The 18,345-nt window shown below is 40.7% G+C and overlaps 1 protein-coding gene across 1 annotated transcript in view; it reads left to right on the forward strand.

Moving 5' to 3' along the window:
* RP1 (RP1 axonemal microtubule associated) overlaps positions 1-18,345 on the forward strand; it is a 258,679-nt gene that overhangs the window by 68,637 nt on the left and 171,697 nt on the right. Inside the window, 6 exon segments of the mRNA XM_034759443.1 lie at positions 3,961-4,047; positions 7,893-8,025; positions 8,290-8,441; positions 11,336-11,490; positions 17,760-17,818; positions 18,135-18,179. Of these exon segments, the coding sequence (XP_034615334.1) occupies positions 3,961-4,047; positions 7,893-8,025; positions 8,290-8,441; positions 11,336-11,490; positions 17,760-17,818; positions 18,135-18,179 (631 nt within the window).

The following is an 18,345-nucleotide window of genomic DNA, read 5'->3' on the forward strand; positions in this document are numbered from 1 at the left end:
CCGCTACACTCCACACACTGACGCTCTGGCTTTCAGGCCTGACATAAATATCAATTAAAACATTTCCCCTCATTAGCCTGCAGTAGACAAATCCATCAAAAGCTAGCTAATGAGTAAGAACTCTTTAAAAGTGACATTGTTTTGTACCTGTGGATCAGTGTGAGTATAGCAGTTGACTGAAATGGGGCCAGGAATGCAAGACTGCTTTTATTACTGATTCTCTTTACTGCTTGTGTGCTTGAGCCTGATGTGTTTTCACTCGCACTTTGCTAAAGCAGGAGACTTCACTTTTTCATTTTTAAAATGATTGACTTCCTCAGAGGTCTAGCCAGGAGTTCTAGGAAGAAAACTGCCTCAGACAGCATTACGGTAACCCAGGGCAATTTGAATCTCTTTCCTAAAGCTTCCCTATTGCCAAACTCCTGCAGACAGCTATCAGAAAGTGGAAATACCCTTGCCTCTAGAAATAAAAGGAATCACATCCCTTACTCATGTAAGTAGACATTACCTGTTGAATCCCTTTTGAGGCTGCTCACATGAGAAAAGATTGCTTGGGCATATTATACCTAGTATACTAATGGACACACTTGGCTATACCCTTCTCTAATTATACCAAAGGGAATCCTTCTTTTGGCCAGACAAACAGGTGCTAAGTTTGTTCTAGGCGGACATCACTCCTTGCATTTCCACAAAGCCAATACATTGCCCATTGACACTAACACAAAAGAGGGCAGGCAGACCGGCCAGCTGAACCATTAACCAAATGGAATGGATAAGAATAATCAGAATAGGCATAAAACGTGACAATAATACATATTCAGAGTTTCTGAATGAAAGGATAATTTATCAGGTTGCTCCATTTCATACAATGATAGTCTACTTTCCAAGTAGGTAAACTATAACACTGGTAGTTTATTGACTCAGAACCAGACAATGACACCCTTACTCTAATATCATCATATCATGATCCTATTGACTCATGGAGTAAGGTACTATACAACATAGGTGAGGGCATCAGGATCTGAGCCCAGAGAAGTAAATTACTGCTGAATCAAATGGAGAACCATTGGCGATGATAACAACATCATCATCTTCCAAGTGTGGTGATAGATTTTGTTTTGTTAATACAATTAAAGTTTCCCTATCTTCCCACTGAGCTCAGTAAATAACTTGGAATCCTCCAACTCTCTCATCTATACCCTATGAGCTGCTCAACCTGTGGGAACATCAATGAAAACAGGAATTTGGGTTAACATTATTCTCTTAAACATTCTTTGTATGGGCCAGGCAAAGTGTTCCGGGGAGCAGAACAATGTTCTTATAAAGGCCGCTGGGCCTAGAAATAAGAGTTGGGGAAATATTAAGCTGTGAGGGGAGACAAGGAAACTTTATTTTTATTAATGGAAATAGAGAGTAGGTGGATAATATATGAGTAGGGATTTTTAAAAGAAAGGGTAAAAAGAAAACTATTTAAAACAATGTAAATAGCTCTGTGGGATTTGAACCAGCAGTGAGCTGGGATAGGAAAAAGGAGAATATGACAGAGGATGCTGCCATCAGCCTTTTAGTCAGAAGAACACTCACTGAGAAATAATCTGACAGTAAATCTGCTTTTCAAGTGTCTGAGAACTCTAGTTGTAGTACAATATATAGGATGTGAAATGATTTGTATTCAATTTAAATAATGATAACAGTTCAGCATCAAAAAGACCTGAAAAATGGGATAGAATTGGACTATAAGAGTATCCTTTATACTTACGGTGCTACAAAATGCTTTACAAAGTAAAGGTGCAGGTGAAATGCAAACTGTATTCAATCAAAAAGGTAAGAATACATCAGTGACTTCTAATGGTTTACAGATCTCTCTGTACCATGTTTTTGGAGCTAGATTATTTAGGCCTTTTGTATCCTCCATACAATTATATGACCAATATTAGGATTTATGTTAGAAATTATTTTAACCCTGTTGCTCTAATGCATCCTGAGAGATGTTATTTTGCTGCATGGTTTACATTTCTGCGTTCACAAACTGGACAGATGCTCTAAATATTTGTCAAAACAACTCTGCAAAATTGCAGTAATTTCTGGAAAGTAATCCTAGGTCTAAGTGTACCTGTGAGTGTTGACTGCACTTTGGTTTGCTGATATATTCCAGAAGAGAAAGAGGATTCTCCATTCCATGCCTTGTCTACTCCAATCCTAGATCTAGGATTCAGAAGGTCCAGCAAATTCATAAATTTACACTGGCATCTCTACTATTTATTTTCTGGCCTGAATTAAAGGGAGACGATTATTTAGTGGCCTAACTACAGTTGCTCCTTGAACCACTCCCTGTGTGTTACTTAGCCCTAAGTCAAGAGTAGTCTTTCTTCTTACATGCTGTAGAAGTACCTGTTCCAAGAAGCAAGGGTTTAAGGTGTCATGAAATTGCTTCTCTCATTGTGACAAATGGCCAATCTATATGTAGGTAACTGAACTCGCTCCCTGGGTCTTCTTTTTTAGCTATAGACCTGATCCTGCATTGGGATCTGCTTGAACAGACCCTTGTGCCTGTTCATATGGGATTTGGAGCATGTGCAGGGTTCCACTCTAGGAGATCTCAATGCCGGAGTGGGGCCTGAGTTTTCTCTTTGATCTCCTTTACTGTTGTGTACTCAATACCTTTTTCCTCAACAGGAGGTTGATGGTACATTTGTATTCATATGATTTGGGATTTGTATTCAGATTCTATTGTATAGTCCTGACTGCTCAGAAATTATTAGCCCGATTCTCTTGTCACGTTAGTTTTACACCAAGATTGCTCTGCTATTTTTGATGGAGTCAGTCCTGATTTAGATTGGTATAAGTGAGAGGAGAATCAGGCTCTTAGATTCAATAGGCTCTTTTATATATATAGTACTCATCTCCCACTTCTACCAGCTAATCTGTCCTACCTAGCCAGATATTACTAGATCCCCTTGAGTTTTTGACATGCTCTCATATGTTAATAATGCCAATTACATCAGTGTCCTCTTCCATTGCCAGGCACAGTAGTTCATCTGTTTTTGCTTTTAAGCATCTCACATTGATGCAGTCTGTTTCAGTTTTCACTTTTGATGGCATGCCTATTGTTATTCAAATATGCCACTCTTTTACTTTTCCAGAATGTACCTCTGATGTAAACCATCCCTTTTCCAGCTCAGCTGTAATTTCTGATCTATCTTTTAATGGTCAGATTTTTTTTGGTATCACTCACCGTTCAGCTTTGGCCAACCTTTTTTTCTCCAACCTACCAGTTGGAACCATCTCAAAAATATTGCTAATTTTCTGTGCCAGCATCCTGGTTCCATTGGGGCTAAGGAGGAACCCATCTAATTATATTGGAGCCTAAGCCGAAGAGAAACTGAATAGCCTATTTTCAGGGCTGGATTTTGAAAAGGGGCAGTCCAAGGTTTGCCTGAAAACATGCATGAATTGTTGCGTGCCTATCTTTGTACACATAGGTATTTCACTTTCTCAGGGAAATTGGGAAAGAATTACAGTTGTGCATGTGACTTTATGCCTAATTTTTTCAAAAACGTGGCCCTCGGCCAAGCTGAATGAATGGCAAAAAGTGTAAACACAGCACAAATGGTGAAAAGTACATTATTCTTTTCTTTCACTTGCAATAAGCTAAGACACACGAAAGGAAATATTTAGAGGGTTGGTTTTTTTTGCAAAACTATCATGAAAAGATAGCAGCCTGGGCACAAAATACACATGCCCACTCTTACTGTCAAACAGCTTCTCATCCCATATGTGTGGGCAAGCAGAATTATGTAAGGCTGCCTTCTAATCTTGAATCAACTGCCGGGTCAGTTCTCCAATGTGGGCTTTGGTTAAACAGCCTCTAACCTTCACATCACAAGCCAAGCAAGCCTGAAGTGTAGAGCTTCAATGCTTGATCCTTATTTACATGTGCTGTTTTGTGTTTAAATTCAGGTTGAAATAAAGTATATTGGAGAATTCTATAAGATAAGAATAGGACACGATGCAACAAGTGAACACCCAGAATGGAAGTTAGAAAAGGTAAGACTGAATACTGCGTACAGATGTGGTCTCCTCATCTCAAAAAAGATATACTGGGCATTAGAAAAGGTTCAGAGAAGGGTAACAAAAATGCTTAGGCGTTTGGAACAGGTCTCATATGAGGATTGATTAAAGAGGCTAGGATTTTTCAGCTTGGAAAAGAGGAGACTAAGGGGGGATCTAATAGAGGTATATAAAATCATGAGTGGTGTGGAGAAAGTGAATAAGGAAAAGTTATTTACTTATTCCCATAATATAAGAACTAGGGGCCACCAAATGACATGAATGGGCAGCAGGTTTAAAACAAATAAAAGGAAGTTCTTCTTCACACAGCACACAACCAATCTGTGGAACTCCTTGTCTGAGGAGGTTGTGAAGGCTAGGACTATAACAGGGTTTAAAAGAGAACAAGATAAATTCATAGAGGTTAAGTCCATTAATCGCTATTAGCCAGGATGGGTAAGGAATGGTGACCCTAGCTTCTGTTTGTCAGAGGGTGGAGATGGATGGCAGGAGAGAGATCACTTGATCATTACCTGTTAGGTTCACTCCCTCTGGGGCACCTGGCATTGGCCACTGTTGGCAGACAAGATACTGGGCTGGATGGACCTTTGGTCTGACCCAGTATGGACATTCCTATTTTCTTAAGATTTTTATGGTAAATTTGCTGATCAGTCTTCAGCATAATTAGTGCTTTAATTCATTGCTTTGTGACTTTATAGTAAATAGTGGAAAAACTGAATGGGATGGTAGGTGATCATTAAAATAATAATTAATATTTATTTAGCACTTTTCAACTCAAATCACTTTATAGAGAAGAGTAAGTATCATTTTACAGATGAGATAACTGAGGCAGAAAGTGGCTTAAGAAACTTTACCAAGGTCACTAGACAAGTCTGTGTCAGAGTCAGGAAGCGAACACATTCTGAGCTCTGTCCATGAAGCTACTGCTGCACCAGTTTGACTGGATAAACGTAATCCCTTGTGCTCCCCAATGGGCCTATATTATTCATTAAAGTATCCAAATGCATTATAAAATATATTAATAATGTATTAGCTATAAGAAACTTGACACAGGGCATTTTCTGGGGTGTGGTGACAGTTTGGGATTCACTCAGCTCATCACTGACTCCCAACTTGGTTGGTTTTGGTTAAATCAGTGCTTTTCAATCTTTTTTCATTTGTGGATCCCTAAAAAAATTCAAATGAAGCTGTAGACCCCTTTGGAAATCTTAGACCTACTCTGCAGACCCCTACGGGTCCACAGACCCCAGGTTGAAAACCACGGGGTTAAATGAATCTTAACATAAGACAGCTAAAGACTAGCTGACATGCATACCTGCAATGAAAGACCTTACTGAATGTCAAGGCTACATGGTGGAATGTTTTATTTGCAATAACAATGAAAACTTGAGATTTTATCTCCGGTTCAACTTTTTTGGCACATTTCTACTTGTGTGTAACCACAGAGTCCTTTGATCATGGTATATACTGTACATCCTAGCTTATGTGAGTAGTTACTTCCCAGGGCCAATGAGAAATTCTTTGAGTATGGGATTCTGGGGAAAAAAACCCTAATTTTGCACTTAACCAGGGCATTCAGAGAGGGTGAAATTAGTGACAGATTGTATAATCCCAAAATACATGCCACCAAAGCATTTACATAAATGTATTATCACTGTCAAGTTTATAAAAGGGATGGATCAGAGCCAAAACTCTGGATTCAAACTCCTCCAAACTTGGCATTGTTAGCATTTTTTTTTCTAATGTGACAATCACTGTGGTACCTAGGTGCTAATTTTGGAGTACTGATACTCTGTCAAATTTTGCATCCTAAAAAATGGAACAGTATTTTTCAGTTTGCTGAAGATTGCTCTTATATTACCTCTAGAAGCTGGCCGTGGAAGGTCATAGAATTTCAGCTACACCATGGACAACTGCATGAGGAGAAAAAGACCAAAGTTTGGCTATGAATAGGCCAGTCATATCCTTGCACACAATAATATCCATGCTTGGAACAACATATTTCAGAGCTACTAAGTGACCTAATTCTACTCTATTTTGCTGAATAACACTTGGTAGAATAAATTCATACTATAACAGACCTATCATGTAATATTCCTTTCAGAACTCCAGACCAATTACCTGTGCTTTGTCTCCTAACTTTAGGGCCACCCAGAGGATTCAGGGAGCCTGGGGGTAAAGCAATTTCGGGGGCCTCTTCCATAAGAAAGTTGCAATATTATAGAATACTATATTCTCGTGGGGGCCCCTCCGGGGCCAGGGGCCTGGGGCAAATTGCCCTACTTGTCCCCCCCCCCTTACCCCGGGCAGCCCTGCCTAACCTATGTGTATGGAAACACACGTGCCTGCCTTTTTATTCTGTCATTTCATCTTACAAGGCCTGAATCCTAAAACCAGAACTGCATGGCAGTAACAGATTTTTGACATTAGCTCAGAGGCCTCAAGTTTAGGAATATCAAACTCAAATAGAAGTTTAAATGTTTCAGTTTTGGTCAAACAATTTCAGGAAATCTATTTTCCAACCTGTTGGTTACAGCACATTTCTTTAATATGTTAGTCCAAACTTCATAGAGCAACTCTGGGATTTCAAAGAATTCCCTTCAGTTAAGGAAACCAATTAACTTGAAAGTTGTGTTTTTTTGTCAATGCAGCTAACATTTGTTGTTGCTCTGAATCAGCAAGGGGAGCTGTGCCAATAATCATTTGAGCTGGTCCTGTAAATTCAATTAGTGATTAAAAATCACTGCTGCAAAAGTGTTTCATGTTGGAACCCAAATGCTCTCTCTTTTAAATGAATATTATTTTAAGTAAAATACATGTCCACTTTAATGGGGAAGCAATTTAAACGAGTCTTTTCTCCCCCTCTAAAATGTGCTTTTAGAATTTGAGTGCAAATATCTAATTTCGTAATTTTAATCATAAAGTTTCTTCTCAGAATACCATATTTCAAACAGCATCACGAGTGGAGAGGCAGAATGGTTTTGGCACTAAATGTTTGCTGCTAATGAAGGTTGAGGAAGGGAAAACTGTAGTATGTGCTGCTATAATCGAAGACCAATAATAACCATCCCTAAGAAGGAAAGGGAAAAAAAGCTCCTCTAATAACATGAAGCAACAAACAAGACAGTTATTACCATAGCACTCAGTAGCAAATAGCTCAAAATTTGGATCCTGAACTATCTTAAATTGAGGAAGATGTAAATGTGTTTGGATGCAGGGGTTTGGTTTGTTCCATTATAGAAGCAGGAACCAGCTACAGAATTTGGATCTGGATCCACCAGTTTCAACACATAGATTTCTTAGAATCTATGAAAACACGTGCTTTCCCCCACCAAAGTTCAGAGGGATTTAGATTCAGGAATTTGGTTTCAGCCCATTTCCATTTGGAAATGGTCCTGTAACAGACCCACTTCCCTTTCCAAAAACCTAGTCTCACTGCTCATTTTTCAGAATGTTTTCATTCTACAGTTCAGAAGGCAGTTTTCCATGGAATTTATCTGTAAACAAAAATCAGAACCAGTTATGTTTAGTAAGGTAAAAAGGCAAATTTAATTCATGTGTTTGCTCACACCAAAAATAAGACATATTTTGAGAACTTTTAGCAGATAAAAAGAATAGATGTTGGCAGTTACAGCAGAGATACCAAGGAATGAGTGAGCATAAAGATTCTCTCTAAAGATGGTCTTTCTAGTTCCAGGTAGAGGCATATTGGTAAAATAGTAACAAAATTAGAAAAGTAAAATGTATCTCTTCAGTACTAGCCTCTGCAGAACTGGAGAAACTGCGTTGCATCATGGTTGTTGCAACTGCTTCTTCTCTAGGTGACACTGCACCATGTAAAGAGCAGGAGGACTCTGCATTTTCCAGCAAACAAGTGGTTGTCAAGAAGCCGTGGAGCTGGAGATATTATATGTGAACTCCCAGTAGAAGAAGCAGGAAAACCCATTTATCCAAGTACGTGTATACTTCGGAAGTACACACTTAGATGTACGGGATTCAGGTTAGCTGTGTTATCTTTCACGAGCAGTATATTCATAAAGGTATTATTAATAATCGCAAAAAACACTTAAATTTAGTTCTTGAAAATATAATCTCTGCAAATGTGTGCAAGACAGATTTGTGGTGGTGTCTTCATTATGACTGAAGGTTGACCACATATGAATTGTGATCTCTCTGTATGAATAACTAACTTGTGTTTTCCTTTCTCGGTTTTGCAAGTTGTGAGATACCACATTTATGTTTACACTGGCCATTTGGAGCAAGCTGAAACAGACTCTCCGATCTACCTATGTATCTATGGAAAGAGAGGAGACTCTGGTCTAAGACTTCTGCATAAATCTGATATGCCAATGAAATTTCAGAGAGGAATGGTAAGTTTGAGCAAGGAAGTTTGCATATTCACAGAGACATGTTTAAAGTAGCCTTTATACATGCTTAAAATTGGTTTTCAGGGGAACTAATCGAAATCTTGGATACAGACACACTTCAGTTTATTTAGCTACTCTTTTATTAAAGATTTTCATAGATATAATACAGTACATTTGGTGCTTGCCATTTCTGGGAGATGATAATATAAGTGAGGAAAAAACAGGACATAGTAAACCAGAAATGAATAATGGAACAAGAGTAAAAATGGGAAGTTGGGTGGGGGGGAAGGAGGCAACATTAAGGAGAATAAAATAATAGAAAAAGAAAGAAAAAAAATCAAGATGAAGAGAAAAGCCACAAGGGAAAATACAGACATTTTCAGTCAAAGCATAAGAGATCAAAATTGGACACAAATGAGTGCACAAAAATTGTTTCATGGCTTCAAATCTCAGTAGGAACATTTGCTGTCTATTTCTTCTAACACATGGCAGTTTTGTAAAGCATTTTGATACTGATGAATGCAATCCAGGTGTAAATGAAACTATCTAATTTGTCTTTCATGCACCTAAGACCTTACCATAAGTAAAATACACAAGCTGCATTCTGCAGCGTGGTTTAGTGGACTGAGCAAGAGACCGAATTTCAGAAATTACTGAGTTCTAATTCTGGTCCTGTCACTGAGGATATGTCTACACTGCAATAAAACACCAGTGGCTGGCCCATGTCAGCTGACTCGGGCTTATGAGGCTCAGATTGCAAGGCTATAAAATTGTAGTGTAGCTGTTCGGGCTCGTGTAGGCCCAGAGTCTGGATTCCAGCCCGAGCTCAAATGACTATGCTGTAATTTTATAGCCTCGCATCCCGAACAAGCAGACATGGGCCCGCTGCAGGTGTTTTATTTCAGTGTTGACATACGCTGACTTTCTGAGTGCCCTTGGCAAGTCACTTGGCCTCCACTGTGTCTCAGTTTCTCCATCTGTAAAATGGGGGGAAATGAATGCTTACTAACCTCACAGGTTATATTGACATATTTGAGGAATACTTATAAAATGCAAAGCGTATATAAATGCTAAATTATTCAGCACAGTAGAACATCCCAGATACATTGAGAAACTGCAGGTGGATCTGTGCCAATTTAACAGCATAGAATATAAATCTGCCCCATTAGTAATGCATTAGATATAAAGTACTGCACAAAGGAGTTGAAATTCAGGACATAAAGTTGCCTGAGAGACCTCTTCTGGGTAGGCTGATGAGAGTGTCCTGTATTATATTATTTATACAAAACTGCTAAGAGTGAGGAGATTCTATTATTCACCTTATTTGTTACAGAAGCTGGAAGGTGTGTAGTGAATGAGGCAGGGGACTGCAGGAAAAGAAAGTATCATCTGCTGGTTCAGGCAGTTGAATACTGCCCTGGAGAACTGGATTCTATCCCTGTCTTTGCCACAGAGTTCCTAACATGATGCTGGGAAAGTCACTTAAACCAGACTTTCACAGGTGGCCACTGTGTTCCTCATTTTCTAGGTACTCAACTTGAGATGCTTCAGCTCTGATTTACTAACTTGTTGAGCACTCAGAGCTGGAACTGAGGTTAATGGGAGCTCTGCTCTGAACATGTAAAGTGGTATAAAATGCTGAGTTCTCTGAAAGATCTGGCCCTAAGCTTCTCAAATTGAGCACCCAAAATTAGATGACATTTTTGACAATTTTGGCTTTAATCTCTGTGCTTCAACTTCATCATGAAATGGGGATAATAATACCACTTCACCTCACCTCACCAGGGTATTGTGAACACCAGTTCATTAATCTTTGTAAAGAACTGAGATGCTGCAATGACTGCATCGCAGAAAAACCCACGAGGAAATGAACAATTCTGTATTCGGTGCAAGGTTTGGTTGTTGTGCAGTAAATAAAGCGAGGGGGGGGGAGGGGGGCCCACACAGAATAAAAAGGATAAAAAGAAATATTGGATAGTTACCCATTCAGTGAGCACTGTCCATCCTGTTCACTGAATGAAGCAGGGGGTCCTGTGGAAAATATAGTATGTGGTCATATAATTAAAGAATGTCTCATAATGCATATGCACAAGGGGGCTGAACTAAGGTTACATGGACACCCCTAATTCTGGCATTTCCTATCTTTAGAATGCTTGACTTTACGACCTTAACATGCTTTTAGCATAGGTTTTTTTGGATCTCTCTCTCTCTCTGTGTAATAAATTTATACTGTTCATCTCTTCCCTTTGAGTTTTTCTGTTAAACTTAGAGAGAGAATTTGCACAGTCAACTGTATGCTCTTCATGAGGTCAAAACTAGGCCAACCTGAATCTGTCACCTGATCAGCTGCATGCCTCCATTAAAGCAATCTTCATCAAACTTTTGCACAAGTCTAAATGGATAAGCAGAACAAAGTGGCATGCCAGATTTCAGCTTTTTCAGTATAATGACATTCAAATGGAGGGGGGAACCCCACATGAAGCAAATATGTCCCTTACTAAGAAAATAATGTTACAGTATTGTAAAGTAATCACCCCAAACACTGCTCAAGCATTATTGTAAGGTGTACTGGATCAGTACTGAAGAATTTTGCACTACTTTTGGGGAAGGATCGTAAAGGTAATTTACATGAGGTTTTTGCCATTATTATTACATTCAGATTTTTAGCTTGTCCACTTATTACCTGATCCAAAATCCATTGAGTCAATGGAAAGACACTGGATAACTTTGATGGGCTTTGAATCTACCCCGTTGGGAACAATCTGACTCCCATTATATCCAATGGGAATCTTTTCCTTGGCTGTAATGAGAGTTGGATCAATGCCCTTAAAATACTGAGCAGCTTTTAGCTTTTCTTACTGCTGTTATAAAATGGTGTCTGCACTGTTGTCTTCTAGGTGGATATGTTTGAAATGGAAGCTGTATCTCTTGGAAAACTGCAGAAGGTGCTATTGCACTGCGAGGCCAGTAACAAGGCGCAGTACTGGTACTGTGAGAAAGTAATCATCAGAAAAGCTGGGAAGGACGCTGAATATATTTTCAACTGTGAGAGGTAGTATTTACACTACAGCCCTTTTGTTTTTAAACCAGCGTTGTCTTCCCAAATAATCCTTTAAGGCTACATACCCTTTGGATGATACCCATGTGAAACATTTAGCCAATAAATATGCTCAGTTTGGTTTTTCCAGGACCAGCCAGATAAACTCATATTACTTATCACTCCAGGATTGATTGCTTAATTTAGTGATTGCCAGGTAGTGTGTGCCAAAGGCTAACTCCGTACTTCATAATGTTATATGATTGGCTTGTGCAATCCAACCTGTGTCCCATGTGGAGCAATGCTCTAAGATGGTGGGTGAGAATTTCCCATGGAAGAAGCAAAGATAAATTATACAAACAGGTTTTTAAATTAAAGCCTAATTCTCCATGGGACATTCACGAGGAGCACAATCCAGAAGTAGCATTTGTTCTTGCTGAAGAGATGACTGAGATGCCAAAAAGGGGAAAGTTTTCTGGTGGTTACCTAATTTAAGCTATTAAATCAGTATAACTTCCCCCCGCTCCTCCCCCCACCCAAGCAAGCAGGGGTTACACCAGCATAGCGTAACAAGAAAAGAAGAGCTGTGGAAACCAAAAACCTGCTCAGGCCCATACGATAATACTTACACTGCAAATTCTCATAAATGTAAATAACTTGATGTGAGTAGACCCACTGAAATTAGTGGATTGATAGGAGGTAATGTGCCCCAGTGGACAGGTCTCTGGATTCGGGGTCAGGAGACCTAGTTTGTATTACCAGATCTATTGTTGATTTGGTGTAAATTTGGGCAACTTGCTGAAATTCTCTATGCCTCAGGTTCACTATCTTTAAAATAGAAATAAAAATATTCACTCACTTTTGTAAAATGTTTTGAGATTAAGGCAACCCTATAAATTATTATAATTATTTTTATTAATACTGACAAGAGTAGGGATTTCTCATGTGAATAAGGGATGCAGGTTTGGGCACATACTAGTTGGTGTTTCATCAATATACAAACAACACTCTGACATTAATCAGACAGAAGGTTCTATAGAGAAATGAGGCCAGCTGCCTACCTCAAGCAAGAAAGATCAGCTCAGTATCAAATCCGTCCTCCAGTGGGTCACATGGCTCAGACTTCATGCATGACAGGGCACTTCGGTGTATTCATTCTGTGATAATTAGCACCTAGGAGGCTGGTCAGCAGAAAATATTCAGCAGCAGAGGCTGTAAAGGTGAAAAGGAAAGAGAATTTATATCATTCCTGCCTTTTGCGGCTGCTATAAAAAGAACACTGCTACTGACGAGAGTTTAAAATAGGGCAGCAGGACCACCAAGGGATGGCTTCTTTATTGGCCAAAGAAGCTGCAATACAATGCACTTCTCAAGGAAGGAAAATGCTTTGTTCCTCAGACATGCTTCTGATATGCTTTATCTTCACTGCCTCATGGCTTTATTTTCATTTTATACTGGAAGACTTGATTCCCCCCCCGGTTCAGATACCATATTCCTTAATTCTCTCAGTTAATATATATATGGAGATATACCTATCTCATAGAACTGGAAGGGACCCCAAAGAGTCATTGAGTCCAGCCCCCTGCCTTCACTAGCAGGACCAATTTTGCCCCAGATCCCTAAGTGGTCCTCTCAAGGATTGAACTCACAACCCTAAGTTTAGCAGGCCAATGCTCAAACCACTGAGCTATACCTCCCCCATAATCTGGTAAATGTCAACATTTTTTCTGACTTAATAGAATCCTGACTTTTGATTTTTTCACAGGCAAAATCCAGCCATTCTCATGGATGTCAATTAAAATGTTGTTTCTGTTTTGGGTTTTTAAAATTATACAACAACATGTTTTCAGCATTTAGGATTACACAATATATCTGTATAACCTGGTTTTAATGAGAGAGCAGCATAAATAAGCCAACAGCTCAGTGTGTGCTGTAGCACTGAAAACTAGAAGGTCAGTTAGTTAATGTATTAAGGTTCTTAGGATCTGGTGTTATGAAATGCTAAGTGCTGCTTTCAAGGTGTAGTTGAAGGTGCTCGGCACCTCCTGGGATTGGGCCTGTTAGTGAGCTGGTGGGAAGGTACCAAGGTACCTGCTCTCTGGCCCTGATCTGTGGAACTATGTATGTACCTGATGTTACGCACATGCCCAATGCTTTTCTGATCAGGGCCAGGAAGCTCAGAACCATACAGGATCAAGCCCCAGCAGCCTCACTGTACAGCAGTCCATAACTACTGATTAATGAAGTGGCTCTCATGTGGAGATTGCAATAGCCTTACAATGTGGAAGGAAAAAGGTCCTCTAAGAATAATCCAGAAAAGAGAAAAAACAACAAGGAATCCTTGTGGCACCTTAGAGACTAACAAATGTATTTGGGCATAAGCGTTCGTGGGCTAAAACCCACTTCATCAGATGCACGGAGTGAAAAATACAGTAAGCAGTATAGGTATTTTACAGCACGTGAAAAGATGGGAGTTGTCTTACCAAGTGGGGCTGTCAATGCTAAGGAGGTCAATTCAATTTAGGTGGAAGTGGCCTATTCTCAACAATTGACAAGAAGGGGTGAATATCAGAGGGAAAATTACTTTTTGTAATGACCCATCCACTCCCAGTCTTTATTCAGGCCTAATTTGAGGTGTCCAGTTCACAAATTAATTCCGGTTCTGTAGTTTCTCATTGGAGTCTGTTTTTGAAGTTTTTTTGTTGAAGAATTGCCACTTTTAAGTCTGTTATTAGCCCATGAAAGCTTATGCCCAAATAAATTTGTTAGCCCCTAAGGTGCCACAAGGACTCCTTGTTTTTGCTGATACAGACTAACACGGCTACCACTCTGAAACCAGAAAAGAGAGAGGACATCAGAATGTGAAAACCAGAAAAGCAACACGTAAATGGATCAGTGTTTAATGTTCTCTGTTTTTAGTCAGCAAGGCATAAACCACATCTTTAGAAAATGGTTATATTCTCCCCTTTTAAATCAAAGCTCCTGTTTTCTGAAAATAAAGAGCTGGCTATTTATCAGGGGATTAATTGACCTTTTCCCTCAGGTGCCACTGTTAATCATTTCTGGTTATTCTCAGCATCTATTCCTGTTGTTGCAGACCTCACTCCTTTTCTTTGTCAGTTTCATGCTATTCCTTGGTGTGAAATTGACATGTGGTGCTTGAAAAAGATAGGATGAGACACCCAGATGCAGTTCTGATTTTCTGGCGGGTAGAGAAAATTTGAGAAATTGAACATTTTCTCTTGTGCCTTCAGCTGAATCATTTTTGTTTCCTATGAGGCAAAGATTGTTTTGCACACAGGGCATTTTCTGGGGTGTGGTGACAGTTTGGGATTCACTCAGCTCATCACTGACCCCCAACTTGGTTGGTTTTGGTTAAATCAGTGCTTTTCAATCTTTTTTCATTTGGGTAGCAGAAGTATGACAGATCTGTTGTCAGAATATGGGAGGAGGAGAACCCCTGCAGAGAGTGCAGGCAACCTGCATACCTCACAGCTGAGCATCAGAGGGGCTTCCTCTACCCTGACACTCCAGGGAGATTTGACATGAGTTGGGAGGGGTATGCACCTGCAACTTTGTAGATACCACTACTAAATCTCACCTCCCCCCATTTGGGAGTATAGTTGTAACACCGATGACTTGTCGGTAGCCGGGATTAAACCTGGGATCTCTGGGGCTCAATGCATGAGCCTCTTTAGCATGAGCTAGAACAGTGTTTTTCAAACCAAGGGTCGCAATCCACTATTGGATTAAAAGTCCTGTCGGCAGTGCTGCCCAGCTAAGGCAGGCTAGTGCCTACCTTTTCTGACACTGCGGTGCACCCCCGAAGCAGCCAGCAGCGGGTCCGGCTTCTAGGTAGGGGGGCCATGGGGCTCCGCGCGCTGCCCCTGCTCCGAGCGCCGGCTCCGCATGTTCCCGGCCAATGGGAGCTGCGGGGGCAGTGCCTGCGGGCGAGAGTCGCGCAGAGCCACTTGTGCACCTCTGCCTAGGAGCCACTTGTGTGCCTCCGCTAGGAGCCAGACCTTCGAGGGTACAGCACGGTCCACGGTGCCAGGGCAGGTGGGAAGCCTGCCTCTGCACCCCGGATGCGCTGCTGATTGGGAGTCACTAGAGGTAAGTCCGTGCCCCAATCCCCTGACCCAATCCTGAGCCCCCCAAACCCAGAACCCCTTCCTGCACCCCAAACGCCTCATCCCCACTCCCAGCCCAGAACCCTGACCCCCTCCGGCACCCCAACCCCCTGCCCTAGCTCAGAGCCCCCTCCCAGACCCTGAACCCCTCATTCCTGGCCCCACACTGCAGCCCTCACCCCCACACCCCAAACCCCTTCTCCCCAGCTCCATTGGGTCGCAGGCATCAACAGTTTTCTTCAACTGGGTCCCCAGAAAAAATGTTTGAAAACCACTGAGCTAGAAGACACCGGTCTCTTAGCCAAAATCTAGCAGGTTAATCAGTCTCTAGCTGGTCTAGCTGCCACTAGAGGGAGACAGAGTGCCACACCAAGCAGGCATGGGTTACACAGTGGCAGAGGTGACTGCAGCTCTGAGGCTGGAACAGTGGAGGAATGCAGGCCAGTGGAGGAAGAGTCCATCCCACTTGACCTCTCTGTCACTGCCTGCCCTGTACTTAGATGCCTTGGTGCTATGCCGCTGTGGTTCAGACCCAAGATCTCACCCTGGCTCTCACCAGCCTAGTTACTCCTTTCAGGGTGACACCAATATGCTTTCAGTCCCAGGCCTTCCCAAATCCATCCTTCCAAAGTTCTTAATTACCAGACACTTGGACAAATGCCCTCTGGTTCATCGCCCCCTCAAGGCATGAACCCAGCCCCCCAGACACCAGTTTACTTTGGCACACACACTCCACACAGTTTGCACGTGAGAGACCTGTTTGGGGTAAAGCTAACCAAAAGGCTTAAGTAATAGAAAAGCCACAGATTCAAAGATGAAATAGTAAGGGAGAACAAACATATACAAGAGACACAGAAAAGAAACACAAAGATGAAACCCTTTTCTAATACAAGTTATCTATTGCCTTTGAAGAGTTTCCCAGCATACCCGTAGCTGTAATAGAATCCAGGAGTTCATGGACAGCACTTGCCAAGTGACTGTCAGAAAACCTTGGAAAAAGCCTTTTACAAGCAGGCTTGTGTCTACTTTTTTTTTCTCTCAGTCCATGATGACTCATATTTATTCAGAGTGAAGAAATTCCCTCTTACCTGAGAGCCAGGATGTCTCCATTAACTCCATTGTCTTTTCCTGGATAGACAGTGGGTTGTTGCTTGGAGCCGGTGTCGTATAAATCCCTGTCTTGGAAGGTGCCCTCCAGGCTGTGATATGTAGTTGAAATTGTAGTACAGGTTATGAGCACAGTTTCTATATGCATAAATACATAGGTTCATAACCACAGATAAGTATACATATCTCAGAATGACCATCAAGTTCAGAATATTCTAGGCTTGCATGAAAGGCCTTACTCAATATGCTTATAGTAGAATAATACAGTCTGCAATCAGTTGGTTCAACTGCTCATTTGGGGGGTTTAAACCTTCTGTTCTCCACCTTGGGCTGTCTGGACCCTGATTGTTACAGCCATTCATGAAAATGAGAAATAGACCCAATGCTGTGCACCAGTGTAAAATGGTTGTATGTGAGAGTAACCTAATGGCCCTCTGTCATCCCCTGATTACGGATAAGTAAAGTGAGCTAATTCCAGCTCGTTTTCTCTAACTTCTAATATGCACCAACTATCTCTGTGGATACTCCCATCCTGGGGTGTCATGTCATGGGGCTTTCTATAGGCTGGCTTCTTCTTCAAATGGAACAAATACTGTAGGCACTTCTGGCCCAAGGACTGAGAGTTTACCTTTAAATAAAAATAACTATCTCTTTGAGGGGTAACTAGGCTAGAGTTATGGGGAAGGCAGTCTTTATCCAAATCCTCTTTAAAATAAGACACCTTTGATTTTGATTCAGCTGTTATGGTTGAGGCTGGATCTTATTTTTTCCACATCAGTTCTCTGCTATCTTGAATGTTGTCTTTAGGCCCCAATCCTGCAAAGGTACAGTTTATGTCAGCAAGAGCTCTTAAACCTGCACAGTCCCTTTGTAGGATCGAGGCCTGAATTTGTACTATGTATCAAACTATACTGCACCTGCTCAAGAGACAATTCCCCTGCTACTACACATGTTTAACATTCAAAATAATCCTCCGGTCATTCAGTTACATGCAATGAAGAACAAATTGATTCCAATCTTCTTTCTTATTTGCTTGCTTATGCTCAGGTGGCTTCCATTTATGTCCCAGGGAATAATTCACTCAGAAATCGAGCTCTACCCTGAAGGTAAGGGTTATTGTTACACTATGGAGATGAAATCAATAATTTGTGTGGTTTGCTCAGAATCTTCGTGCTGAATTTATACTTAAAATTTAACCTTAACCCTTTTGCAGCTTCCATAGTTCCATTTCCCAAGGCAAGTTTTTATATATGTGTGTGTTTATTAATTATATTATATTATATTAATTAGGAGGTGAGAGAGGGAGGATTTGCTTATGCAGGAGCCCAAGGGTTAATATCACACTTATCTTTCCCTTCACCTTTTCTTAATGTAACCAGCCAGGTCTATTATTAACTGCACTTCATATTTTATTTTTGGCAGAACTGCAAATAAATCATCAGCTGAAAATGCAAGATGAAGCAAATGGTAAATCCTGCTGCTGCTTTCTGTAGTTTAATCAAGAGTATCTCTGTTTCAGAACTACCTGCCTTGCACATTTTTTGCCTATTTATTTGCTTTTAAAATTTTAATTAAAATACACAATTAGACTATTGCAGTAAGCCCTGAACTCTTCATTTTGATTTAAATGGTA

Source organism: Trachemys scripta, chromosome 2 (genome assembly GCF_013100865.1).
Source record: "Trachemys scripta elegans isolate TJP31775 chromosome 2, CAS_Tse_1.0, whole genome shotgun sequence".
Classification (NCBI taxonomy): Eukaryota; Metazoa; Chordata; order Testudines; family Emydidae; genus Trachemys; species Trachemys scripta.